Consider the following 27,775-nt stretch of genomic DNA (forward strand, 5'->3'; position numbering starts at 1 on the left):
AGTGAGCTGTAGCTCACGAAAGCTTATGCTCAAATAAATTGGTTAGTCTCTAAGGTGCCACTCGTACTCCTTTTCATTTTAGGGTGTGTCATCGTGCCTCAGTTGGCAACAGATGAGAATGCCAGATTCAGGACAAACTGCTGCGAAATAGGGCAGACTCACCCTACATTGCTGTTTATTCCATTATTATATTGTACCACGCCAGTAACAGAAGTAAACTTCTCTCTCACCACATTGGTTAACAGGAAGTCAAAAATGCAGTCTCCTTAGGCATTCTAGCCCTTATTTCACCACCCAGACACTAGACTTTATGAGGAGTGGTTATTGAAAACCAGTTCCATCAAACAAAGGGTTCTTCTGATCTCAAGAGATCAGCCACATACCCAGGTCAATATATAACTCAGATCTTACCCAATAACCACACTGCTGCCAATCGTTTAATAACTAAAAGCTAGAGGTTTATTAATAAAGAAGAGAGTTAAAAATGGTTAATACTGTAGATCATTTACACACAACAATGGAATGTTCTCATATCAGGTTTATAGCAGTGATGTTACGCACTGCTGGCTTGTAAAGTCTCTGTTAACTTCCAAAAGACTGGAAGATCCTCAGTCCGTAATCCAATGGGCTCCTTTTAGTTGTAAATCCACAGTCCGGAGAATCAGAGCAGGAAAGAGGCAACATGGAGATGTTTCAAGGGTCTTTTATATCCTCTGACATGTGCTTGGAATTTTACTGTCCCAAACAAAGCTCACGGCCCCTGTCTGTGGAAAGGTTTCAGAGTAACAGCCGTGTTAGTCTGTATTCGCAAAAAGAAAAGGAGGACTTGTGGCACCTTAGAGACTAACCAATTTGTTTGAGCATGAGCTTTCGAAATAAATTGGTTAGTCTCTAAGGTGCCACAAGTCCTCCTTTTCTTTTTGTCTGTGGAAAGTTACCAGCACAAGAATGGAGTCCAGGGTCACATGAGCATATTACATGTTCTTATATGGCTTGCTGACTCACAGGGCCATAGCCCTGATAAGTCGTCCACAGGAAGACTTGCTGGGTGGGATGAGTTTCTTCTGTGGCCCACTGTGAGAGTTAAGTGTTTTTAATGGGCCATCAACGCATAGCTGTCTGGCTTCAATGTAGATTTTACCTTGTGAGTGTTAACCAAGGAACACACACATCTGGCATACAGATACATAGCCAATATCCATAACTTCAGATACAGTGATGATACATGGATTTAAACAGGATAATCTTATTTAGCAACTCATAACTTTTCCATTGACACCTTACAAGATATACTTTGTACAACATTTGTTGCAGTTGTCTACCAGTGGCAATATTAATGATATACATGGTCATATTTCAGTCATACAGCAGCACCATGTGAAATTCATCTGGGTGGAGGGAGGTAGTACAAGGCCCTCTATAGCACTGGACTCTGTGCAAGGCCTGCACAGAAGGTTACTTTGGCGGTTAGCTAGGAAAGGGGCATACACCTGTGTTTACACAAATCTCGTGGCCCCATTAATTGGTACAAGTGCAATAGTGTGTGTGTGGTTGTGTGTGTGTGTGAGAGAGAGAGAGCGAGAGAGAGAGAGATGAAGGGCCTGTACTGCAACCCTAAAACGTGACCCCAGGTTAGGATTGTGAATTGAATTTTCCCCTCTCCAATCACACCACTTTCAATTCACACAGAGTAATTAGGGTAAAATTGTGCAGCAGCATATTTAGACTAAACATCAATAACTGCTTTCCAACAGTGAAATCTGTTGGCCTGGGAATCACATGCCAGAAGAATTAGTGGAAGCCCGATCACTCGAATTCTTGCAATTTGAGCATGGAAAATACTTGGGAATATGTTGTAGGGAACAATTCTGCCCCAGTAGGGGGATGAATTAGACTTAACTGGCCATTCTTAACTTTAGTATTTCTTATTTTGTAGTTCACATCAGCCAACATTTTTGAATAATGGTTAAATGTACCTCATGGGGATTTCCTATTATATATGGTCATTCCAGAACACTTGCAAAGAAAACTACGGGTCTGGTCCCTCTCATTTCAAATGTCACTTTGAAACGATTTTTGTTTCAGTTCATTTGAAGCTCCTGGCGAGAAAACTGAAAATTTTCAACTGAAAAAGTTCAAAGAAAGATGGTTTTCATTCAAAATTCCTCCCAGGAAAAAATTTGGTTTTCTGACCATCTATAAGATTTTACTTTTTTCCAGAGACTGTGTAGACACAGCTTGGCTGGCACAACTCAGGTTCAGATCCTTTATAACATTACAGCACTGAAATATATTTATATTGGAACAATCATAAGTTTATTATCAAAGGTTAAATTTTAAGAGATAATGAGTAAGGAGAATAAGTGGAAATGGTTACACATATAAAACAAAACATAAAATAGATTTATACTTATCTGTGGTTAACTTTACTATTTAATAAAGTAGATTTTCTTCCAAGGATTAAGCCTTTGACAGAGCTGCTGATTTTCAGTCATAACCAGGATCCAACTTTTCATGAATACCCCATGCCATTCAAGAGGTTTCCTCTAGGAATGGATGACAAAATGTCTTACTTGTGCCCCAGTTATAGTCCAGAAAACCTTTGAAATAGCCTTCTGATGTTTGTTCTCCTATGTCCTCTTCCGTGTTGATTTCACATGCCCGTATTGGTTCTGTATGCAAATGGGGTTTCCATTTTATTGACTTACAATGCTTAATTTACATCTGACCGAGAGATATCCATCTTATCTCCTGTCTGGAAAAAACCTTTTGTCAGCTGCGCCTGGGACAGTCTCTAAACATATCTTTAGTACATACACACAACTCCTTAAATATCATCTCTACATATATCTCACAATGACTGTGAAGATCAGTATGACATAAGCTTTCATTACATACCTCACTTCACCCTTTGGATAAATACTTATGAAAGCAATGTGTTGGATGTAGTGACTTTGTCAGGCCTCTCAAGAATGCTTGGTCCTTTAACTGCACCTCTTCTATGAGGTGTCAACAGGTTGAGGTAGGAGGACTAAAGAAAAGAGGACAACACAGACAGCAGACCTCTAACTGAAAAGTGGACACCCAGATACTGCATATCAGTCTAGCTATTTACCTAACCACAGGTTTCAGAGTAACAGCCATGTTAGTCTGTATTCGCAAAAAGAAAAGGAGTACTTGTGGCACCTTAGAGACTAACCAATTTATTTGAGCATGAGCTTTCATGAGCTACAGCTCACTTCATCAGATGCATCCGATGAAGTGAGCTGTAGTTCACGAAAGCTTATGCTCAAATAAATTGGTTAGTCTCTAAGGTGCCACAAGTCCTCCTTTTCTTTTTACCTAACCACAGTGTACAAGAGCTGACCCAGAAATGTCCCAATTGCCCTAAATTGCTAAAAGAAAAGGCAAGCTGGCCTCTTTATCTCATTCAGGTGACTAACAACCTCAGCCCAAATACTGAACAAGATTTTAAGTCTCCAAGTGAATGCACCAGGGCTCTGTAAAGTTGTCATGCTTCAGAAGTTTCAAAATGCAAAAATCTTCATTGGTGGCACAGTGGGGGAGATCTTGGTTTTCCGATGACATTCTGAGAGGAGCGAGGCTGCGAATAGGTTGCAGCAGCAGTCATCCCCAAAGTATCTCACTCTCACCGAGACACACAGTTAGTAAAGGTTTCAGAGTAACAGCCGTGTTAGTCTGTATTCGCAAAAAGAAAAGGAGTACTTGTGGCACCTTAGAGACTAACCAATTTATTTGAGCATGAGCTTTCGTGAAGTGAGCTGTAGCTCACGAAAGCTCATGCTCAAATAAATTGGTTAGTCTCTAAGGTGCCACAAGTACTCCTTTTCTTTTTACAGTTAGTAAATCCATCAAAACCAGGTCTCTCAATCATGTCAGGAGTGAGAGTTCTCTGAAGTGACCGGGGCTTCTGACAGATTGCCACTGTGAAAGAAGTGCTCTCAGGAATGCTTCAATGTCTTGGAACAGGCATGGAATGTGCAGAAATGATTCCACTGCGATTTCCTAACTTTTTTCCTAAGTAGCCTGCTTCTTCCTCAAGAAAATATTTTCCTGCTTAACTCTTTAAAGCTTCCCCCTGCTACGTAAGCCAACTTTTCAGTGCTGGGAATAGTGGTAGAGTAGAGAACTCAGTCAGTTAGCCTTGATTGGGGGGTGTACAGGGTTAAGGCATATTAAGTTGTTGATGGCCTTCCCAAATAGGGAAACTAAGTATCGGTGAGCTGGTTTGGGAAAAATAGGAATTAAACTTGAATCTATTCTGAACACTCAAAGACATTTTCTGAGGTTCCAAAAAACAGCAAAACGAACCCTCCCCACAAACAAACAAACAACCCAACCAGTTCAAATGAATATTTGAATTATTTTTCGTTTTTTGCTGTATTGGTACTTGTTCATTAGGAGCTGGATTGAGACCACCAATTCATTTCACACAGGCCATCAAGCCGTCTTCATGTAGTATTGATGTGCACTCATAGTTCTGGACTTGATTTGCACTGCTGGGCTAGAGGTGACATGTTTTTGTATCCCATTAGCAATCTTCTGAGCCATCAAGTCCCACAGTAATTTTTCCTTCCTAATAGCAGTGCTAAAGATTTTATTTTTCAGTAGACTTTAAGAGTATGCAATTACCCATAATTCTGGGGTTATGGGCTGAGTCACTGCACTAGGCTAACTAATCATTTTCACTGGCTTTGATGTCGACCATTTTGCTTGATGTAACAGAGGGCAAATTAGCCACTTAAGATGATAAAATTATGGCTTCTATAATGTCTAAAATTTTAAGCTTTCTTCTTCTCCTTGTCAAATTATATTTTTTCTGTATTTCCTTTTTCCTATTCTGCAAAACTTTCTGAAAATTCTTAGTGAATATAGATACTAAAAGAACATAGCACATGCTCCTACACTCTGACTGTAGGATTGGAATTTAAACTTGAAAGAGAAGATGTGGGTGGGGTTTTAAAAATATAAGTGAACCTGGCATATTACAACCCATCTCTGCTTTCTAATATTCAGAGCAGGTATCAATCTGGATTGATTCTACTGAAGTCAATGGAGTTATTTCAGATTCAGAGTGAGATCAGAATCTGGCTCTAAGATTGTACCAATCTCTAAAAGAAACATGACAGTGAAACCTGAGCTACATAGACCTTTCATTTATTTTTGTTCAGCAGATTGTGTTAAATTGCTACCGTTTTGCATTTAGTCACTCTTCTCTATGCATCATTCAATGAATTCATTTAACTGATGAATGCATTTTTGACTGATAAATTGATAGTTGGTTCAGATTTTGGCTTTTAAATTTCTTTTGGCAGGACTGCCTTTGAAACTGCTCAGAATCCTTCAATTTTTAGGCAGGGTATAAAAAACTCTTTTACTGAGTGCATATATGAATGTTGGTTTGTCTAGAAATAATAATACTAATTTGCACTTTAATAGCCCTTTCCGTCCAAGGCACTCAACATGCTTTGCAAAGTTAACAAATTCAATCTGAATAGTCCCCTGGGAGGTCAGGAAGAACTAATAACAATTCCCAGTGCTTATATAGCGCTTTTCATCGACAGAGCTCAAAGTGGTTTACAACGTTATCAGTATCCCCATTTTATAGATGCAGAAACTGACACATAGAGGGGTGAAGTGACTTGCTCAAGGTCACACAGCAGGCAAATAACAAAGCCAGGAATAGAATCCAGGTCTCCTTATTCCCAATCCAGTGCGCTATCCACTAGGCAACACTGCCTCCATTGTATCTAGAGGGAAATTGAGGGACAAAGAGATAAGTAACTTACTGAAGGTCACCTACCAAGTCAGTGACAGAGCTAAGAAAAGTACCCTGTTCTCCATACTTTTAGTTCTGTGCCATTTCCACAATATCATCCTTCCCCTCCAATTTAAAATAAATGTCCTGCTTCTTTGATATCTCTTGCAAGGTGGCTCCACTCCTGGCCTTCTGCCTGCTAAGTTCCAGGGAGCTGGCAGTGTGCTCTCCCCAGTTATGCAATCAGGAGCCCCAAAAGATTTCATTAGGTTCCATTGCTGCAACTATGATGACCACATACCTTGTTCTGGAGAGAAAGGAGGCCAGTATGCACCGCACTATTTCCCCCCAGAATAAAATCTGCCTTCCCAATAGTGTGGTGCACATTAGGATGTCTCTTAGCTTCTGGATTAAAACACCCAGTGCAGGACCCAGTGGAGCCTATCGGGTCCCGCTGCAGCAGAAAGGCAGGTGAAGTGATTTATAGTTCGCAAAACCCATTTTTTTAACCAAACCTTCAGATTTTCTTTTTTTAAAATCAAAAGCAGTTTAGAAAACGTGAGGCAGGGGCTGTTTGTTTTTCTTTTTTTGTCAAAAAACTAAAACATGTACACAGGTAACTTTAAAAAGGGATTTTCCTTGAAAAATACTAAGCATTTTCCAACTAACTAATGTGTGCATAACTGAGAGGAAAAGTTGGGCCAAATCCTCAGCTAATATAATAGCAATTTACATGTGCTGAGGATTTGGCCCATGGTGTCCAAAGTTAAATAGATGGTAAATTATATTAACATATTGTTTAATATATTTGAACTCTACTGTAGCTTGTTCACATGTTTGTAGCGATAGCAAACTGAGGCAGGTTTGTCCTGTGTGTTGCACCTAAATAACGACTTATGTTTAATGAAATCAGATGAAACCTATAGGGAATGTCTGCTTCCTAGCTCAGTTGGTAGAAAAAGTTGATTAGAGTTTGAGGATGAGGGTTTCCAGGGGACTGTTCCTGCTTCTGATACTGACACATGGCCTGCGTGATATTGGTATGTCTCTTTCTGTGTCTCAGTTCTTCCATCCGTAAAATGGAGAGCGATATTGTCCTACCTTAAAGGAAGGTGGGGAGTTGTGTTTTTAAAGATCTTTTTATAAAAAGAGAAGGGCGAAGAATAATCTAAAGCTACAAAAATGGGACAGGTTTCAGAGTAACAGCCGTGTTAGTCTGTATTCGCAAAAAGAAAAGGAGTACTTGTGGCACCTTAGAGACTAACCAATTTATTTGAGCATGAGCTTTTGTGAGCTACAGCTCACTTCATCGGATGCATACTGTGGAAACTGCAGCAGACTTTATATACACACAGAGAATATGAAACAATACCTCCTCCCACCCCACTGTCCTGCTGGTAATAGCTTATCTCAAGTGATCATCAAGTTGGGCCATTTCCAGCACAAATCCAGGTTTTCTCACCCTCCACCCCCCCACACAAATTCACTCTCCTGCTGGTGATAGCCCATCCAAAGTGACAACTCTCTACACAATGTGCATGATAATCAAGTTGGGCCATTTCCTGCACAAATCCAGGTTCTCTCACCCCCTCACCCCCCTCCCAAAAACCACACCCACAAACTCACTCTCCTGCTGGTAATAGCTCATCCAAACTGACCACTCTCCAAGTTTAAATCCAAGTTAAACCAGAACATCTGGGGGGGGGGTAGGAAAAAACAAGGGGAAATAGGCTACCTTGCATAATGACTTAGCCACTTCCAGTCTCTATTTAAGCCTAAATTAATAGTATCCAATTTGCAAATGAATTCCAATTCAGCAGTTTCTTGCTGGAGTCTGGATTTGAAGTTTTTTTGTTTTAAGATAGCGACCTTCATGTCTGTGATTGCGTGACCAGAGAGATTGAAGTGTCCTCCGACTGGTTTATGAATGTTATAATTCTTGACATCTGATTTGTGTCCATTTATTCTTTTACGTAGAGACTGTCCAGTTTGACCAATGTAAATGGCAGAGGGGCATTGCTGGCACATGATGGCATATATCACATTGGTGGATGTGCAGGTGAATGAGCCTCTGATAGTGTGGCTGATGTTATTAGGCCCTGTGATGGTGTCCCCGGAATAGATATGTGGGCACAGTTGGCAACGGGCTTTGTTGCAAGGATAGGTTCCTGGGTTAGTGGTTCTGTTGTGTGGTATGTGGTTGTTGGTGAGTATTTGCTTCAGGTTGCGGGGCTGTCTGTAGGCAAGGACTGGCCTGTCTCCCAAGATTTGTGAGAGTGTTGGGTCATCCTTTAGGATAGGTTGTAGATCCTTGATAATGCGTTGGAGGGGTTTTAGTTGGGGGCTGAAGGTGACGGCTAGTGGCGTTCTGTTATTTTCTTTGTTAGGCCTGTCCTGTAGTAGGTAACTTTTGGGAACTCTTCTGGCTCTATCAATCTGTTTCTTTCCTTCCGCAGGTGGGTATTGTAGTTGTAAGAAAGCTTGACAGAGATCTTGTAGGTGTTTGTCTCTGTCTGAGGGGTTGGAGCAAATGCGGTTGTATCGCAGAGCTTGGCTGTAGACGATGGATCGTGTGGTGTGGTCAGGGTGAAAGCTGGAGGCATGCAGGTAGGAATAGCGGTCAGTAGGTTTCCGGTATAGGGTGGTGTTTATGTGACCATTGTTTATGAGCACTGTAGTGTCCAGGAAGTGGATCTCTTGTGTGGACTGGACCAGGCTGAGGTTGGTGGTGGGATGGAAATTGTTGAAATCATGGTGGAATTCCTCAAGGGCTTCTTTTCCATGGGTCCAGATGATGAAGATGTCATCAATATAGCGGAAGTAGAGTAGGGGCTTTAGGGGACGAGAGCTGAGGAAGCGTTGTTCTAAATCAGCCATAAAAATGTTGGCATACTGTGGGGCCATGCGGGTACCCATAGCAGTGCCGCTGATCTGAAGATATACATTATCCCCAAATGTAAAATAGTTATGGGTAAGGACAAAGTGACAAAGTTCAGCCACCAGGTTAGCTGTGACATTATCGGGGATAGTGTTCTTGACGGCTTGTAGTCCATCTTTGTGTGGAATGTTGGTGTAGAGGGCTTCTACATCCATAGTGGCCCAGATGGTGTTATCAGGAAGATCACCGATGGATTGAAGTTTCCTCAGGACGTCAGTGGTGTCTCGAAGGTAGCTGGGAGTGCTGGTAGCGTAGGGCCTGAGGAGGGAGTCTACATAGCCAGACAATCCTGCTGTCAGGATGCCAATGCCTGAGATGATGGGGCGCCCAGGATTTCCAGGTTTGTGGATCTTGGGTAGTAGATAGAATATCCCAGGTCGGGGTTCCAGGGGTGTGTCTGTGCGGATTTGATCTTGTGCTTTTTCAGGAAGTTTCTTGAGCAAATGCTGTAGTTGCTTTTGGTAATTCTCAGTGGGATCATAGGGTAATGGCTTGTAGAAACTGAGGACCAGCTCCTGGGAGGTTCAGGGAGCCTTCGCTGAAGTCAATAGTAACTGAAGGTGCACAGCAGGAGCTTAGCAGCATTCAGGCTTTGGCCATGGATGTGGGTCTGTCTGATCTGTTTTACCACAAGCAGATCTACTTAGTCACAGCCAGAGGAAGGCAAGATCAGGTGCTAAGATGTGACATGCAGATGAAAATGAGAAAGTGGTACAGCACACGGGAAGGCAATAATTAACTGAAATGCATATTTATCATAGTCTGTCATTGTTTACAAACAATATAATGAATCCTGATTGTAGAATTAGACTCCAGGCACCCAGTCAATGGAGTCAATCAAGCAACCCCCAGCAGGTGTGCAGGAACAGACAGCCTAACCTAATAAGTGCTTTAATGTACGGTGTATAGAGAGAGACAAGAGCAGTCAAACTGGCCTCCATGGCATAATTGAACAGTCAGTGCTGTCTCCTTTCTGTTGAGCAAAAACATTTTTCTTCTTTCCAAACCAGGACAGCTAATTTCAGGCCAAACTCACCCATAGTAGACTCAAGGACTGTTTTAGTTAGCTCAGTATACAAGCTGGTTAGGTTGTCTTTCCCGGGTTGGCAGCTGAGCTCTGCTGGCTGGTTGTCCAAGTAGCTTCTCTTGCCAGGCTGTTGAGATAGTGGCCCTCTGGTCTCTAACAGGCTGTTTCTCCCTGTTTTGCTTCTCACCTCCACAGTCGTTAAAATAGATCCAAAAAAAGGAGACGGGAACAGAACAATTGTGGTGGCTCTCACCACTGGTAACGAGGTGATGATGTCACATTAAATCATCATCTAGTGACAGGACGCAGCAAAGAGAAGAGAATGGGGACAGGATTAAAAATCTGTCTGAAAGGCTCTGCTGTCCCCAGGTAAACCCATACATAAGTGCTGGAACTAGGGATGCTGGGGGTGCTACCGCCCCCCTGGCTTGAAGTAGTAATAACAACCCAGATACATGGTTTCTGCCACACCCTCACTATAAAAATTGTTCCAGCACCGCTGGGCCTATCAGCAGCAAAGAAACGTGTGTGTGTTCTCTGTGTACAGCTGGTGAGGGGCACGTCCCTGGTTCTCCCCATTCCCTTCTCTACCAGGATGGAGTATTTGTATTGATAAAAAAAAATCTAATAAAATGGGAATGAAGTGTGGGTCTGAAAGCTTCTTCCCCAGAAATTGTTCAGATACCTGATGCGGTGTCCAGCCTGTTAGAAGTTTGGGACATTTCAAAGAACACACATTATGCAAAATGCGGCAGCTGATGTGAGAGTTTCCTTTTCTTTACTTCTTAGACTGGATGGGGCCAGCAGGTGGGACAAATCTTCCTGTAGAGGAGAAGTTGCTGCTTCTTCACCCCGGACAAGAGATCGAGAGCCTCTCAAATCCCGCAGCCAGGCATCAGCTCTTTCTACTCCTTCCATTTCAAGTTCCCCTTCCTGATGAGAACTCACATCATGAGTCAGAGAAAAGGGGGAGTTCAGGGAAAGCAAATTGCCCAAGCCAAGAAGACCAGGGAATGCTCTCCCTATGCTTATCCACACATCTTTTAATCCTGATTTCCTAATCCTGATCCTGCACCACTGAAATCAATGGGAGTTTGGCCATTGACTTCAACAGGCACAAGGTTGGTTCAACAGAACCAAGAATTTAAGGAAAGCTTTTGGAATCCACAGTGCCTGACAGGGGTCAAAATTACACAAAGTGAGTTTGCAAAATAACAAACTGGCCAACTGTGCATGCAGGCAGACCTTCGCATGCACAGGTATACCTCGTGCACGTGAAAGAAAAGCTATCTATGCACAACTGGTGCTCACACTGTTTTGCAGATGATGCTCTCACCTTGGAAAAACTTTTCCTTCATATTTCAGTTATTATTTATTTGCACATCATTGGCATGGGGAAAAAAATTGGAGCTGTTCACCCTTCTTGTGGCAAAACAGCCTGGGCCTTGGAATGACATTTAGAAAAGTGGACAGTGAGCTCTGAAATCAATGAAGAAAGGACTCAACTTGAAACTGGAATTTGTGGCAGAAATGCAGTGGGCAGGACTGTTTGAACTAACATTTGAAATACTGGTTAAGCTGTACAGTAATTAATTTGATACTGATTCACACAAATATATATTTTATGCATTCCTGCTTAAATCTGAAAAGCTTCTTTTCCTCCCCTTTTCTATTATCAGAAGATGGTCTAATGAAAACTATTTCCCCCCCATTTCATTAAATGTTAAAGGGCAATTCAATTTCCTCCCTTGCTTTCTTCCTCTTTCTCTAGGTTTCCTTATGTACTGGTCTGACTAGTGTGATATGTTATCTTTATAATGATGATGCCATGGGGTTTTAGTGTAAAACCTTGAGGTTCACAAGTTGTCGCCAGAAGCCAATAAAAATTACACTTATGGCACTTTATGTAGCCTGAAAGCCTGGGTGTGATTCTGATTTCACTGACACCTGAGTAATTTTGGAGTAACTCCAGTAGAACCAGTTGATTTACAGCAATTTGAAACCAGTAAACTGAGCCCCTTGATCTTCAAGAGAATGTTTAGCAGAGTTTCACACCTTTCCCAAAACTGTCAAAAATATATCTATCAAAAGGAGAGAGCTATAGATTTTTTCCCTACTGATGTAAATGTATTTTCAACATAGAGGATAAATGGCAATTGAAAGGTCCCTGCTTTTAACACTCCCAGTTGATTCTCTCAGGGCTGAATCCTGTGGTGTGCTGAATCAGTCAAGTTGTTTTCTTTGACTGGAGGTGTTTTGTATATCTTTATCTCTAGGCCAAAAGGAGGTCAGTGCCTGGACCATTTGCAGGTGATGAGACTATTTCAGTGATGCATTCATCGTGGCAATGTGACAGAAAACTAAAAACACAGGTGTACCCTAAACCACTTAGTACACAATATAAACACGTTTCAGAGTAACAGCCGTGTTAGTCTGTATTTGCCAAAAGAAAAGGAGTACTTGTGGCACCTTAGAGACTAACCAATTTATTTGAGCATAAGCTTTCTTGAGCTACAGCTCACTTCATCGGATTCAGGGTTACACGTTGCACTCCCAGAATTTCTGTCTGATTCTCCATTCAGAGGGAAGGGCAATCTGATCTGTTTCTATTTCTGGGATGCACTTGAATAGCACTCAGGCTCACCTTTTAGGGTACATGCTGAAGCTCCCTCCCCATGGTGGCCCTGTCCACCCGCTCCCTTACTTTTAGGAAGGATGGAGGGAGCAACCCCTATGTTCTCCTGAGTGCATGGTTGGTGATTATCTCTAGTCCTTGCATAGGAGGTTCATGGCAGGCACTCTGCCGTGTACATTGGCCAAACTGGACAGTCTCTATGTAAAAGAATAAATGGATACAAATCAGACGTCAAGAATTATAACATTCAAAAATCAGTCGGAGAACACTTCAATCTCTTTGATCACTCTATTACAGACCTAAAAGTGGCAGGTTCTTCTGCAAACAAACTCCAAAAACAGACTCCAAGGAGAGACTGCTGAATTGGAATTAATTTGCAAACGGGATACAATTAATTTAGGCTTGAATAAAGACTGGGAGTGGATGGGTCATTACACAAAGTAAAATTATTTCCCCATGTTTATTCTCCCCCCTCGCCCCACTGTTCCTCAGACGTTCTTGTCAACTGCTGGAAATGGCCCACCTTGATTATCACTACAAAAGGTTTTTTTCCCCCTCCTACTCTCCTGCTGGTAATAGCTCACCTTACCTGATCGCTCTGGTTACAGTGTGTATGGTAACACCCATTGTTTCATGTTCTCTGTGTATATAAATCTCCCCACTGTATTTTCCATCCGATGAAGTGAGCTGTAGCTCACAAAAGCTTATGCTCAAATAAATTTGTTAGTCTCTAAGGTGCCACAAGTACTCCTTTTCTTTTTGCGGATACAGACTAACACGGCTGCTACTCTGAAACCTGTCATCTTCCCCCCCTGTGCACCTTTGCAATGGTCACAGCCAATCTGGGCCAGATTCTCTGCTGGTGTAAATGGCATAGTTCCATTGTTGTCCATGGGGCTATGCAGATTTATACCAGCTGAGGATCTGGCTTGTAATGTGGTAGATGGGGGGTATAAATAGAGAATAATGGGATGATGTCAAGGAAGGAAAAATTCAGGGTTGGTATCAAAAAATCTTGCTGCTGATGAGCTCAATGTATTAGTTTGTGGAATGGCTTCCCAAAGGAAGTGGTTGAAGCTCCATCACTAGGGACACATTAAGCTTGTTGGCACAAAACTCTAGAGACTGTGCTGTAGAGAAGAATCCTGCACAGGCAAGGAGATAAGCTGAGTCTCTAACTTCTGTGGATAGCTCTGGGACTGAGGAGACCTGAGTCTTATTCATGGCTTGGCCACTGGGTGACCTTGGGCAAGTCAGTTTACCTCTTGTGCCACAGGTTCCCCATCTGTAAAATGGGGATCACAATGCTTATCTCCTTTGTAAAGCATGTTGCAATCTATTGAAAAAAAGTACTCTATAAGAGATAGGTAGGAGTAGCATTACTAAAATGGGTTTCCTCTTTACAAGTTTTAATTACAGCGTCATTGTCAACTTGCAAAAAGAAAAGGAGGACTTGTGGCACCTTAGAGACTAACCAATTTATTTGAGCATGAGCTTTCGTGAGCTACAGCTCACTTCATCGGATGCACACCGTGGAAACTGCAGCAGATATTATATACACACAGAGATCATGAAACAATACCTCCTCCCACCCCACTGTCCTGATGGTAATAGCTTATCTAAAGTGATCATCAAGTTGAAGTGAGCTGTAGCTCACGAAAGCTCATGCTCAAATACTTTAGATAAGCTATTACCAGCAGGACAGTGGGGTGGGAGGAGGTATTGTTTCATGATCTCTGTGTGTATATAATATCTGCTGCAGTTTCCACGGTATGCATCCGATGAAGTGAGCTGTAGCTCACGAAAGCTCATGCTCAAATAAATTGGTTAGTCTCTAAGGTGCCACAAGTCCTCCTTTTCTTTTTGCGAATACAGACTAACACGGCTGTTACTCTGAAAATTGTCAACTTGAAATCTAGTCAATTAAACAAAGAAGATAAAAGTAGTTACATTTCCTACTGCTGCTCCCAATCTTCTTCTACTAATTTTCTTGGGTTCACAACAGCATTTTTCTCAAGATGTAAGTGTTTCCCTTCCATAGTTGCTTTATGAAAGATACACACAGACAACAGGGAAAAATGACTGACTGTACAGGGGAATACAGTGAAAATAACTATGCACAAAGTGCTGTCAACTGGACAAAGTAAACACAGGAAAAAAGAGAGAAACGTATTTTTCCTTCTAATCTCTCCCTTGTATCAAACTTAATATTTTCAGAAAAAATGTGTTTTTTAAGTTAACAGTGTCACTTTAAGAAAGCTATTTACTGGATTCCTGATATTTTCCAAGAGTCCACTGTGCAGTCACGTACATCCCTATCAGCTAGTTTGCACCTGATGGATTTCTGCCTTTTTGAACACTTCGGTTGCTTGCTGGAATAAATCATTTTCTGTTTATGCAGTACAGGAGTTCTGTACCAGTTCTCTTCTTACCAGGAAACAATAGGTAGTTGCAGCAGAGGAAAAATGCCATCAAGTTAAAATGTCAACCACAATAAGGAGCTGCAAATCAATAAGGCTTATGGATGTGTTTTTCCAAATTTCACACAATCAGTTTGTACCAAGCCTCGTGTATGCAATGTCTTTTCCAGAGCTGGGAGAATTATAAAAAAAAAATTCAATTTAGCCATTATTGACTTTTTCAGACTAGATAAAGAACCAGTCTTGAAGCAAGTCTACGAATTAAATTTCGCCACACAGACTGCAAGACTCCTTCATCATTGACAGGGAACAGCAAGTAACAGGGTGGGGAAGTTTTTTTTCCAACTGTTTCTATAATTGATGTGAACTTTGGTCACAGCTCCTAGCAAGATGGAGAATTTGAAAGACGGGTGCGGCAGGTTTCAGCCGTGCATCTTTTTAAAGAACGCATGAGCATTTTGTGAGCTTGCAAAGCCCTGTTTCACTCCAGTGGGCTTGACTATCTCATGGAAGAAAAATCAGCAGTTTCTGTTCAGCGATATGTTTTAGTATATGCCCAACAGCCATGGCCCAGTTAAGATTGCAGAGGGCCAGTCTAGCTAGTACTGGGGACAGTGGCAACACTTCTGTTGCATTCAGTGGGCCTGATTCACCACTGCCCTGCCCTTCATTTAGTCATTCATATCAGTGCAAAATGAGTGCCAAGTGGAGGTCAAATGCTACCATTCTGATTTGCAAGTGTTTCACACCCACACAAGGTTCAGAGCAATGGCAAAAGAGGCCCCATTGGAACTGGAGCAGGACCTCTGTGCCCATGTTTTTCAACAATGCCCAGCCAGTTAAGGGAGTTCTGGTGTGTAAAGAAGCCCCAAAGAAGATACGACTGTAGTGTGTGCCTTCGTTTTAAAGCCCCTTGACCACAGCAGCGTTGTGTAGTGTAAACGAGAACCTAGCCCAAAGTCTCCATGAGCGAAAATATCAGTCACTCCACAGCTGAACTGAAGCACTAAATGGCAAGTGATTCCCAGAAGCCTCTGCAACAGAAAGGGAGACAACCCTACATTTAAAGATACATAATGCAGAAATCAGAACGACATCTCCTTCCGGTTACTTACCGACAGCCTGATCAGAAAGCCTTTGAGGCTTTGTCTGTCCTCCACAATCTTTCCATAAAGTACAAACCACTTGCTTTTCTTTCGGTTTCATTTGTACAGTGTAAATTGCAGAGAGCTTCCCTGGAAGAGTAAAATGTGAAGCATTGCATGTGAAGCACTAAAAGCCATGCCCAGTGTCTGTTTTATGGGTGGAATAAAATGCCGTGTTGCTGATATAAGGCTGCTCTACAGCATGCTGAATTACACTTTTCTTGACCTTAATAATGCTACCAATCTGCACTAGTTGGAGGTGATAATTACATTTTACTGGGAAGATGGATGCTTCCAAATGACATTTAAATCCATGATTATCTCGGCAGTTTGGTCAGGACACACTTTTTATCAGGGCCAGCTTTCCTTCTTTGTCATGGATTATGGCTATTGGGCAGTTCTCCAGTAGAACATGGAAAAAAAAAAAGAATTCCCTGTACTTTGTAGACAAGAGACATGTTGACACAGACAACCCCTTCTTGCAGTCAGCTCCCTTTTTTTCAGTATATGACTGTTGTGTAAATTTTTTGCGTGTGTGGGGTGAGAAATGTTTACTTTGCATAAATAGTCTGCAATAACTGGAACTTTAGTGCTGCTTTTTGTTTCTTTTTTAAAAAGAATAAAAAGCTACATTTAATTAAATGAAAGAATAGAGAGGATGGTGATTAAAATAATAATGACAGCATCTTTCTCAATAGCAAGTTGCAGGCCATGGAAGCATTATAGTCTGGATTTTATTTTGACATAGAGAACATTTTGGTTTTTTCCTTAGAAGAAGTTACATTCCCAAGGCAATGCATTAGGGTATATTTTTGTGTGCGTGTACATACGTGTCGACTTCACTAGATTAAATTCTATTCTCTGGGCTCCATTGTGAGAAGGATGCTACTTCTGAATGTAGATCTCACTGTTTGCTTACAATAGGGATATGTCAGCTGTCTCCAGCACATTCACAGCCTGCCCTGGACCTCAGAGCAGTTATTCTTGCTCTTTCAACAAATGAGCTATCAGGAGTATCGCATCTTGCTCCAGAGTGCCACCAATGCATTACATGCGGGCGGGGGGGAGGGGGGGGGAAGGGGAGCTTTGTGATGGAGCCACATGATGAAGCAGTGCACACTTGACTATAAGGACACAATGATAGAGAGCAGCAACAGTGTCTGCATACAAAATGACTCCATCTGCGTCCCCACGTGTGCTCTGCACCCAGCCAAGTAACTCAGATTAACACATTAGGCAGAGGAGTTCTCCCAGCTTTGTTTTGTAGGTTTTTTGTGAGTGCTGGCCTGTAAACACCGGGGATTAAATCCTGGTCCTATTTGAAGTTAAGGACAAATTTCCTATTGGCTTCAATGGAGTCAGGGTTTCACCCTAGCATGTTATTGTAGGGATGCCCACAACTGGTAGGTTGTATGTCCTACCTTATTATTTTAGGACTGCCTGTCAGTGTTAATCTGCTCAGCCTGGCTTGTTGTCGTAGGGTTGCTCATGAGACTAAGCTGTGCGGGCTGTTTTGTTATTGTAGGATAGCTCATGAGTGCTACGGTTTTTGGCTTTCGTATTTTATTTTACAAAAAGATAATTGCAGAATTCAGTAAAGACAGAAAGAATTAATGGACATTACAAACATATATTAGCAAAAAAGATAGGTTGGATTTTGAGCCTATCAATCTTGACAACATACTATTAATGGGGAAATTTGACGGGACATAGAATAACATTTCATCAATCAATACCTGAACAGTTTGAATATTCTAAGTAAGAAAATTCCTAGGTCTATGCAGCTGTTTCAGGGATAGCTTGATTTTTACTCTGCGACACCTATTCCCTGAACAAGAATTATATCTTCATTCCTTTCTCTTCAAGCATGTTTTGTTCCCTTTTGCCTGGCCCTTTACTTATTAAATCAAAACCTTTGGAAGACCAAACACGAGAATGGGCTTGTGGACCATTTACATGTTGTGAGGCCATAACTTTGTCCATGAATTGGCAGTAGCTTAAACACTGGATTTTTGCTGAGGGACATCCAGCAGGATATTGGCTCCATTTGGCTGTTAGTTTATAACTTACCTATTTTTTTTCTGGATTAGTGATCCTGGGCTAGATCCTACAACCTTTATTTACCTAGGTAATCTTATTGGCATCAATGGAACTACTAATGTGAGTGAGGGTTGAAGGGATGGGCCAAAGGTTGAAGACCTTATTCTGATTTTACTCAGATCTTACAGTCAGTGGGAATTTGGCTATGAAGAATCTGAGTGAGCATCTCAGGATTTGGCCTGTTAGTAAACTGCTATGCAGTTAGCAGCAAATAAACCACTCCTGAGATTTACCCCTGGCTTTCTGAAACAATCATTGTTCACTTATCTGAAAATAACAACATAGCTCTTTGCATTAACATAGTGGTTTCATCTGAGGATCTCAAAGCACTTTTCAAACATTCATTAATGAAGTCTAACAGCAAAACCATTTTACACATACATAAACTGAAACACAGGGGAACAGATTCTCACTTGCACGAAGGGTCTTTGCTCTGCTGTGGCAATCTAAAGGGGCCTTAAAGTGGACATTAATGCCCCTTTACACTGGCAGAGTGGAATAAAGGAATATTATTGTTAATGAGAATCAGGCCCAGCGAGTTTAAGTTCCTGATCCAGCAAAGCACTTCCACATGTGTGTAAGATGTTGATCACACTGACTTACCCAAGATTATACTGAGAAAACTTAGACTAGAACCCAGGAGTTCTGAGAGGTTTTATCCTGCTCTAACCACTATACTAGATTCCTTTCCTCCCCATTTTCTTCTGCTACCACAAGTGTACTTAATAGACAGTAGTTTATTTGGTGGCATATGAAGGAATACCCTGCTGTGTGTATATGGCAGCCCAGATGTCTGTGCTTTTTGTAACCGCACTGTGTGCTTTGTTCTTTCTTTTAGGTGAGCCTTCAAGGTGGTCTTCATCCCATTGTGACTGCTGCTGCAAAAATGGCAAAGGAGATAAAGAGGGGGAAAGTGGCACATCTTGCAATGAACTATCCACTTCCAGCTGTGACAGCCAATCAGAAGCCAGCTCCCCACAAGAGACTGTCATCTGTGGCCCTGTCACCCGCCAGCCCAACATACAGACTCTAGATCGGCCAATCAAGAAGGGCCCAGTACAGCTACTTCAGCAGTCTGAAATCCGAAGAAAAAGTGACCTGCTCCGAACTCTAACGTCTGGCTCCAGGGAATCCAACTCTAGCAAAAAAAAAGCAGTGAAAGAAAAGCTCTCTATTGAGGAAGAGTTAGAAAAATGCATCCAGGATTTCCTTAAAATCAAAATCCCAGACAGGTTTCCAGAAAGGAAACACCCCTGGCAATCTGAACTGCTACGAAAGTATCATCTATAAGAGTGGGGCGGGGCAGGGGGAAAATAACCTTATTACAATTTACAGATCAAGATCCTTAACGATAAGGAAATAAAAGGAATCATAACAATTTGTTAGGTCACAAAACAAATCCATCTTGATAGTGCTGCCTAATTTGCCTATTTCACCTTAACATTTATAGTCACAGGGTAATGATATTTTTCAAGTTGTGGAAGCACAATGAAAAATGCTTTTGTTTGTAAGCTCCTAGTCTTACGCAAGATGAATACTTTACACACTAAAGGCACAACAACATCACCAACTAAAGAAACCCACACACAGATGCACCTGGTACCGGTGGAGAAAGTCCCACACATGATCAGGCAGTGGCCGGGGGGTTTCCGCAAACTACATGCCTTTTGAGTTCTCCTTTTAATTAATTTATTTGGAGGAGTCAGGGAGGGGCAGATGTACATGATTTAAAGAAACACACTATGCCATGTCAGTTTACATGAAGGATGTGTGTGTATATATATATATGTATGTATACACATGAATATACATATACATGTGTGTATATTTATATTGCATAATGAATTTTTCTGGTTCTCTCCTTTATAACTGCACTTTCTCAACAACAACAATGAAAAAGCAATTGTTAGCACTCTGTGTGCTCCATTTCCCCTCTAGCTTTATGAGGTGTGAACAGTAGAAGACCATCTCTCTCCATCTGTTATTTTTTGGGGCGGGGGGAGTTTGGAAGTGGAGCACTGTAAAAGTGTCTGTGTCTGTTGCAACTGTGGGCAAAATATTCCATGAATTTTTGACTATGATGTATATTTTAATCTCCTTTGTTCCAACACTCTTCCCCAAAGCTTCCGGATGACAAAGGGTTTATTAAGGAACGATTCAAATCGAAAGGGGGATCCAGAGATGGCGGGTCAAGCCGCTGAGCCAGTGATCTTAGCTGATTTATGTAAGCCTGCCAGACCCTGCTGCCAAAGAGTCTTTGGCCCAAACAAATGAGGAGAACCGCCTCCCGTTCCCATCCGACGCAGATGCAATTATAAGAAATTATAAACCTAACAAGATGCATTTTGTGCTCTGACTGGCAGGAAATTGATTGGTAAAATGGCAGGCACCACGCCATTCCAGCTAGATACATTTCAAAAGGAAATTAAAAATTGAATAGAAACCAAACGCACTCTGTAATGGAAACTGCCTTATCAGCATCTTTTCTGTAGTCTGTAGGATAACCCATTGGGTGGCAGGCTTAATTTAGTACCATTCGTTACCCATAATGTGTAATAAATGGGAAATTATCAGCAAGCTCAGTTTGATGGGACTGCGGGGAGGAAGGGATGCCGCACGCAGGGACAGCAGTACAAGAACCTACTGAGCCCAGGCAACAACAACAAGAAAGCACAGTCCTTCCTTGACAGGTTCGCCTAAAACTGCCTCTTAGTTGTCATTCCGGAGCTAATTCTTTCCACAGACCAGTAAGAACCTGATGTCCCTCCACAGTCCAGTGGGAGCCAAAGGTCCCATGGATGGGATTTGAAAAGTGAAGAGTCAGGTAATGAAGGGGAGTCCCAGGGACAGACTGCATCTGGTGGGATGAGATTGATGTCTAAACAGTCTGTAAAGCAGTTACCTAGAAATGCATTGCATCAGTGGGTCCACGTGGGCCTTCCACTGGCTGCAGATGGGAGCTAGTTAGCTGGGGAGTTTGGCACATGTCAATCAATGTCTCAAGACATAAAGCAGAGGCACAGAAACCAATAAAGCCGATAGCTTTATAAGCGGTGATATTGCCTTGTTTAGAATCAGTAACATTTCTAAAGCTTCACTATCTCTAGCATTCCCAATTCACAATGCTACAAGGGAGATGACTTCAAGTGTGCATAGAATAGAGGTACATTTGGATTGAACGTAGTATATTTGAGTAGGTCTGAGGCCCAGTCTCCTTGCCTGCAGATGCAATTTGCTCCCACATAATTTGAACTTACATTTTTTTTTCACCTGCAAAATGAACTGTGATGGCAAATCTGCATAATCAGATAGGTAAAGGTCCTGTCATTCAGATTTGTGTCTACCATTGAACTGCAAATGCAATGCAGGCACAGGTTTTGTGGGTGCTAACTGCATGTGCAAAAGGGAAGTGACATGTCTCAAACTACTGAAAAATGTGAGATGCTTGTGAACAGAGCTGAGCATAAACCAAATCCCCAGATCAAAACACCCTCAAATTACAGGGATATGAGATCTGGATTTTGTAGTTTGGAGTCATCTCTAGTTAAGGTTGCAAGGGTTTACCAAGATATTTTACATGAGAGAGGGATGCTAGTTCTAGGGATTCCTAATTATTGTCATGTGTAAAGTAAATATAGTAAGCAAAAGCCTGACCTGAGAAGTGCTGAGCTAAATTGGACAGCTCTGCACCACACAGGATCAGGCACTAAACAAATTCAGTTATTAAAACACATGTTCACACTCAAACACATGCATTTCAGATGCACACCTACCCACATTCACATGCTAGCACACACATTTTCACATGCACCTTTGCACATCCATGTGCTCACACACATACATCCCTCTGCTTGCCACAGATTTGCTTTTCCTCTTTTTAAAAACAATTGTCTCTCTTGTACATTCACTCGTCCCTATTTACAGCTGCTGACCTGGAATCACTCTTGATAGCACTGTGTTAAAAAGTTTTCCTGCAACTTTCCTTGTGTGTGTCGATGCAAAGCAAGAACAGTAGGCTGGCTCCCAAGACATACGGATTGGCTTAGATGGTGCTTTTTCTCTTTCTTGTTATGTCCACACCAGAGAACAGCTCCATTGTCTCTGACACTTTAAGACTTCGAAACTGTGATTTTTCTATTTTGAGCCAGTCACTATCAGGAAGACATGCCAAATCAGAAAGTGAGCCTTTTGCGAGGTTTTGATACCATCAGGCATTATGCAGAATCTTCCTCCACTATCAGTTCTGCTCTCTGCAAGTCACAAGGAAGAAGTCTAACATTAATTCATTGTATTAGCAAATTAGGGAGAAAATGAGCAGAGGGTTGACTCTCACTCTCGCTTCAGCAGGAATTTGTTTTGAGATTTCCATGCACAACATAAACCATTTCTCTACTTTGATAACCCAGAATGGCTAGAACCTGGCATCTTCAGCTTCAGAGTTTCACTTTTTCTTTTTAATCTCCAAAACATTGCATTACACAATATGAGGGACCAAGAGAAGGAGAGTGTACCCTGTTTTTCTTTCTTTCTCTCAGAGTTTGAATGGACTTGACTCAGTTTGCACAGGACTGTACAATGATTAATATCTGCAGAAAAAATTAGACCAAATGAAATGCACCAGAATGGGTTTGATCCATGTGGCCTTCATATTTCCCGTTTTAGATTAAATGATTATTACTCTGCACCACTACCGAAATAAGAGTCTTGAACTTTAATGATCACTAGCCGGAAAGCTTATACGTATATTCTGCTTTGTTACTGTAGGGAACTTATATAGTATATCCATTCCTAGGACCAAATTTATCTCAGGATTAACTCCACTGACTATGGTGAAGTTCCATCAAAGATAGCTTTGTTCCCTGGTGATTTCAGCTCTCCATTTCAGGTCATGCTCCTCATTATTTCAATTGAAAGAGTGACTGCTCCACTTGTTTAACATCAGTATAGACTTCCTGGGCATGATTCGAAGGGATGGTTACAGTTGAAGCTGGAGGGGTGAATCCCAGCTTGTGTAGACATAATGCTAGCTCTCTCCGAGCTAGCATGCTAAATATGCTCCTTGCTTAACGTTGTAGTTTTGTTCCTGAAAAATGCTACTTTAAGCAAAACGATGTTAAGCGAATCCAATTTCCCCATAAGAATTAATGTAAATGGGGGGTGTGATTAGGTTCCAGGGAATTTTTTTTTCGCCAGGCAAAAGACATTATATACATATGCAGTATAAGTTTTAAATAATTGTAAACAAACAATTTAATACTGTACTCACCAATGATGATTATGAAGCTTGGTTGAGGCAGGGGCGTAGTGGGGTTGGGGCACGGAGCCTTGTTTGGCTCCCCTACTCTGCCTACAGCTCCTGCTGGGGAGTGGGGTCGGGGGCTTGCCTGCTCCCCGGCAGGAATGACGGGCAGGCGGAGTGGGGTAAGCTCCCATGCCCCGATCCCACTCCTGAGCAGGAGCGCCGGGTGGGCGGAGTGGGGCAAGCCCCCATGCCCCGACCCCACTTGCCGGCAGGAGCTGCGGGTGGAGCAGGGGAGCCAAACAACCTTATAACGGAACATTGCACAACTTTAAATGAGTATGTTCTCTAATAGATCAGCAACCTAAAAACGCAACAATGTTAACCAGGACAACTTTAAGTGAGGAGTTACGGTACTGTAGTCCCGGTAGCATGGACAGTGGTGAGTGGTGGGAGAGGCTAGTCAGCCTGAGTACAAACCCCATGAGTCTGTACCCTGGTGGTAAGCCCGAGCTGCTGCAACGATACGATTATATTTAATGTGCTAGTTTCAATGAGAGCAAGCTAGGCATTGCACCTCCCAGCTCCATGTGTAGGCATAACTTTGCGCAGCCTTGGCAATGTAAAGTCACCCACTTTGAGATTGGTTTACAGTGCTGGAGTGGTGTACGAGGCCTTCGTGAAAATGAGAATCTGGCCCCTCAGTGAAATGCTTTTTGCCCATAAGTGTCTTAAGTAAATTCTTCTGTTTGGGGTACGTGCAGCCTTGGGAAGGAGGTTGGACAGCTCTGCATGGGAAGTATCCTAAAAACAGCCCAGAGAGGACTAAACTCAAACTTGTCCCTGTTGCTGCCTGTATGTGTCAAAGAGTTTTCCCAATCCCTTTCTAGCCTCAGAGCTAGGAAGCTGATGTGGAACTCGCGGCTCCCGCATGACAGTGTATGTGCTGTGCAGAAACAAACGCATATATTTCATTTTTTTACAGCCTGTTACTCAATGCAAGAGGAACCCTAGACACAGCAATCCTCTAAAATTAGGCACTTACTCGAAAAGACAAACCATTCTGCTGGGAATATCAGCTTCCGAAAGGAGAGTAAGAAATAGCATGCACTGACTGGGTTCTGTGAGTCAGGTCACAGAAAATGGCCAGATAGAAAGGAACTACACTTTTCCCTTAAAGATGCTCCCTCCATATTATTATTAATTATGGCTGGGACTTAAGGAAGTTAGGTGCCAACTTTCAATCGATGATGAGTGCCTAACTCCCTTAGGCCCTTTTACTAAAACAAGTCTTATATTGTCAATTGTTTGCAGGAGCACCCATAATGTGGTGAATGATGTGCTAATGATGAGAGCATAGTCCCTGCCTGCAAGATAAGAGACACGCAGACGAATAGACGAACAACAAGGGGAACATGTACAATGTAAAAACGCAGTGCTCAGTGGGACGATGGGCCGGGCTTGGATAGTGGGGAGTTAATATGGGGTTTATTAGGCATATAAACTATCCCTCCATGTTATCCTCAATCTTGCTGTTTGTACTGGGTTAATTTCTTGTAGGTGCATGGGTTTCTGAGGAAGGAATTTGGTCTCTATATGGGGGGTTGATTATCAGAGGCCCTTGCTTGTCTGCTCAGGGTCTGGGTGGTGCACAAGAAGCCACACACCAATTTGCATAGCTATGCAAGAATTTCCCATGATAGTAGGCTCTGCACACCCTATGCTTTGTAGAGTGAAGGGGCTGTTTGCTCACTCTCTCTACTCAGAAAACAGGATGTTCAAAAGGGGTGGGATGTTGGCTGTCCCCCCGGCACTAGCTGCAGGCTGGTGCACCAGGGAAACTGTTTCCACCCGCACTCCTCCTTCCTCCCTCCCTGGCTTCCCCTCCAGTGCACACAGAAAAGCTGCAGAGATTTGCCTATCTGTCTGGTGCTTCTCCTGGTGTGGCGTGGGGCTGTCCTACCCATTACTGCCTGAAGAATAAAGCCACAATCAAGACTTAATTATTAGCGGTATTGGTGGAGGGGTTGATATGTGCGAAGTTTACACTGCTTCTGCCTCTGATGTACACATTCTGTGGAGAGAAGACTTTGGACTCTAGAAGTGTCACTCTGGCACCTGTCTTTAACACTAAAGTAGAAGAAATGAGGGGAAATTACATACCCCCAGATTAGGAGCCGTCATGGGCATTGTCCAGACTGGGTAATTTTTCTGTTACTCAATGTGACAGTCGTAGTCACAATTCTTACATTAGGACATCAACTCTCTTCACTGTACAGACTCTTTTTTTTTTCTTGTCAGCCTGATCTCAGTGCTGGCCTTTTCATTCATTTACATGCAGCAATGGGTTAGAACCGAGCAGCAGACACTTTACCTGGCCCCATAATAAACACAAGCAGCTGACAGTACCTAGAGATGTAACAAGGGGCTTATTTTTTTTTCTTCTCTGAGAACTGTAATATAGAAACTTTGGAAGACTTGATCTGTGTGTATGTGTGTGTATGCACCCACACACACAGGACTTTGTGGAGTTTGTTCTCATAGATTTATAGGGCACAGGACTACTCATAGCGCTCTGTTAGAAGATGCAGGAGTAATTCCTGCAGAAGGCGGGTAGCAGAATTGTACCTCGGTCGCAGCTGTCAGAACTATAATGGAAGTGAAATGTTATCCTTACTCAAAATTTAAGGAGCCTTTTCATTTCACATGGGCCTTTCAAGCGTTTTCCCCTGGCTATACAAAATGAGGTAGAAAACCATTGTCAGGACTGTAGTCCGAGCTATCCTTATGTATGTGAATGAGAAAACTGAAAGAGGGAAGAAGAAAAGATAGTAGAAAAACAGAGGTAAAAAAACCCACAGAGGATTTAAGGTGCATGGCTAGTCATGAAGATCCTGTTGCCCTGCACCATGCACAATAATTTACATGGGTGCAAAGAACCGATCCTTTCCACTAGAAATAAGCCTGCCAAATGGCAAAAGTCTTATTGACTTCGGCAGCAGCAATATTGTCCCTACATGTTTATCCAATTGGGCTTAAGAAATTAGCCTATTTTAGAAACAATTATTCGGAGCTAACTTGTGCTCTCATATACCCATCTACAACTCCCATTGATGTCAATAGAAGCTTTATGTGCATACCTTAGAGGAGGAGCTGACCGTTGGCTATTTCGATTTCACTCTTAAAAATAACTGATTCTGTAATGCATCCCCAGGTTGACTGTGCACCTTTGACCTGGGAATTTGCCTTTGCAACAGAATATTCTTCCATTGTGAATGTGGAAATCACCAGGCAATTCCCTTACAAAGGCACTTGTTTAAAATTTGCCAACAGTACATTCCTTTCTTCCTTAGTTAAAAAAAAAAAAACGTTTCTGGTTAGAACAAAGGATCAGACACCAGATACTGACAGCAAAAACAAAGCATTCTGTATTTGCAACTTAAGGTAACATATCAGCTGCTTACAAATGTATACATATAGCTGCAAGAGGCATAAGGTCCAATCCAACTCCTGTTAAACTCAATGGCAAAAACTCCCAGTGATTTTTAATGGCAGCAGGTTTCAACTTGGAAGTAAAATACAGTGGAAAATACTTATTAGGTAAGGGCTAAGCTTGGTAAATTCCATTTGATTAAGCACGCTAACTTTTGGATTCTTAGACATACAGGTTTGGTCTAGAAATAGAACCAGATATGTTGTGAGACTAGCCTTTCTAGTAATATTTCCATTACTTTTTTCTTTAGTGAGAAATACCAGAAAATTATGCGTTTTTTTTTTTTTTTTTTTGCTATTTCTGTTTCTGGTTGATGCCAGGTAATACAGAGAGTGTGAAAATGAAATTGAAATAACAAAACTCACAAGCTAATATTTTGAGCTCTAAAAATGTTATCAGGCTTGAGTTTGGATTGAGAATATAGGTTCAGTCATTTTTATTTTATTTTTATCCAGCCATGTATGCCCCTTGTTAGAATATGTGTGGTCAGTTATATCACGGATCTGAAGTCAAATTGCAATGCAATTACCTTTCTGAAATATTTGGGGAACAAACTGGATATTTGAGTTATTTTCCACACATAATAAGGGCCAAATCCAAGTTCCTTTGAAGTCAATTTCAAAACTTCCATTGAGTTCATTGGGACCTGAATAACAAATAAAACTTCTGTTAGTAATAAAAATGTTTGTGTCTGAGAGTGAGTGAGAGGAAAGCTGTTAACCTTTAATGTGGCACAAATCCACCCATATTATGTGGTGAACAGGCCTTATTACTTCTGTGAAGGCATTGCAAAACCAGTCTTTGGTTAACTTGTTCCCTTTTGTGATCTTTTAGGTACAGTTGCTGATTTGCTTAAGACATAGTTTAAAAAGTTCTGTTGTAAATAGCACAAGTGCACCTTGGAGTGACTGTATTCTGAATATATTATGCAGCTGCCATCACCTAACTTTCACAACCATGATGATGTGTTGTACCCCTGGGGTATGGGAGCCATCCAAT

At 41.9% G+C, this 27,775-nt stretch overlaps 1 protein-coding gene across 1 annotated transcript in view; it reads left to right on the top strand.

The window, feature by feature from the left end:
• Window positions 1-27,045, top strand: part of KCTD16 (potassium channel tetramerization domain containing 16) — a 157,531-nt gene extending 130,486 nt beyond the window's left edge. The window contains exon 3 of the mRNA XM_073355719.2: window positions 18,883-27,045. Coding sequence (XP_073211820.1) covers window positions 18,883-19,334 — 452 coding nt within the window. The 3' untranslated portion in view covers window positions 19,335-27,045. The remainder of the gene's footprint in view (window positions 1-18,882) is intronic.
• The last annotated feature ends 730 nt before the right edge of the window (window positions 27,046-27,775 follow it).

The sequence above is a fragment of the Lepidochelys kempii genome, chromosome 8 (assembly GCF_965140285.1).
Source record: "Lepidochelys kempii isolate rLepKem1 chromosome 8, rLepKem1.hap1, whole genome shotgun sequence".
Classification (NCBI taxonomy): domain Eukaryota; kingdom Metazoa; phylum Chordata; order Testudines; family Cheloniidae; genus Lepidochelys; species Lepidochelys kempii.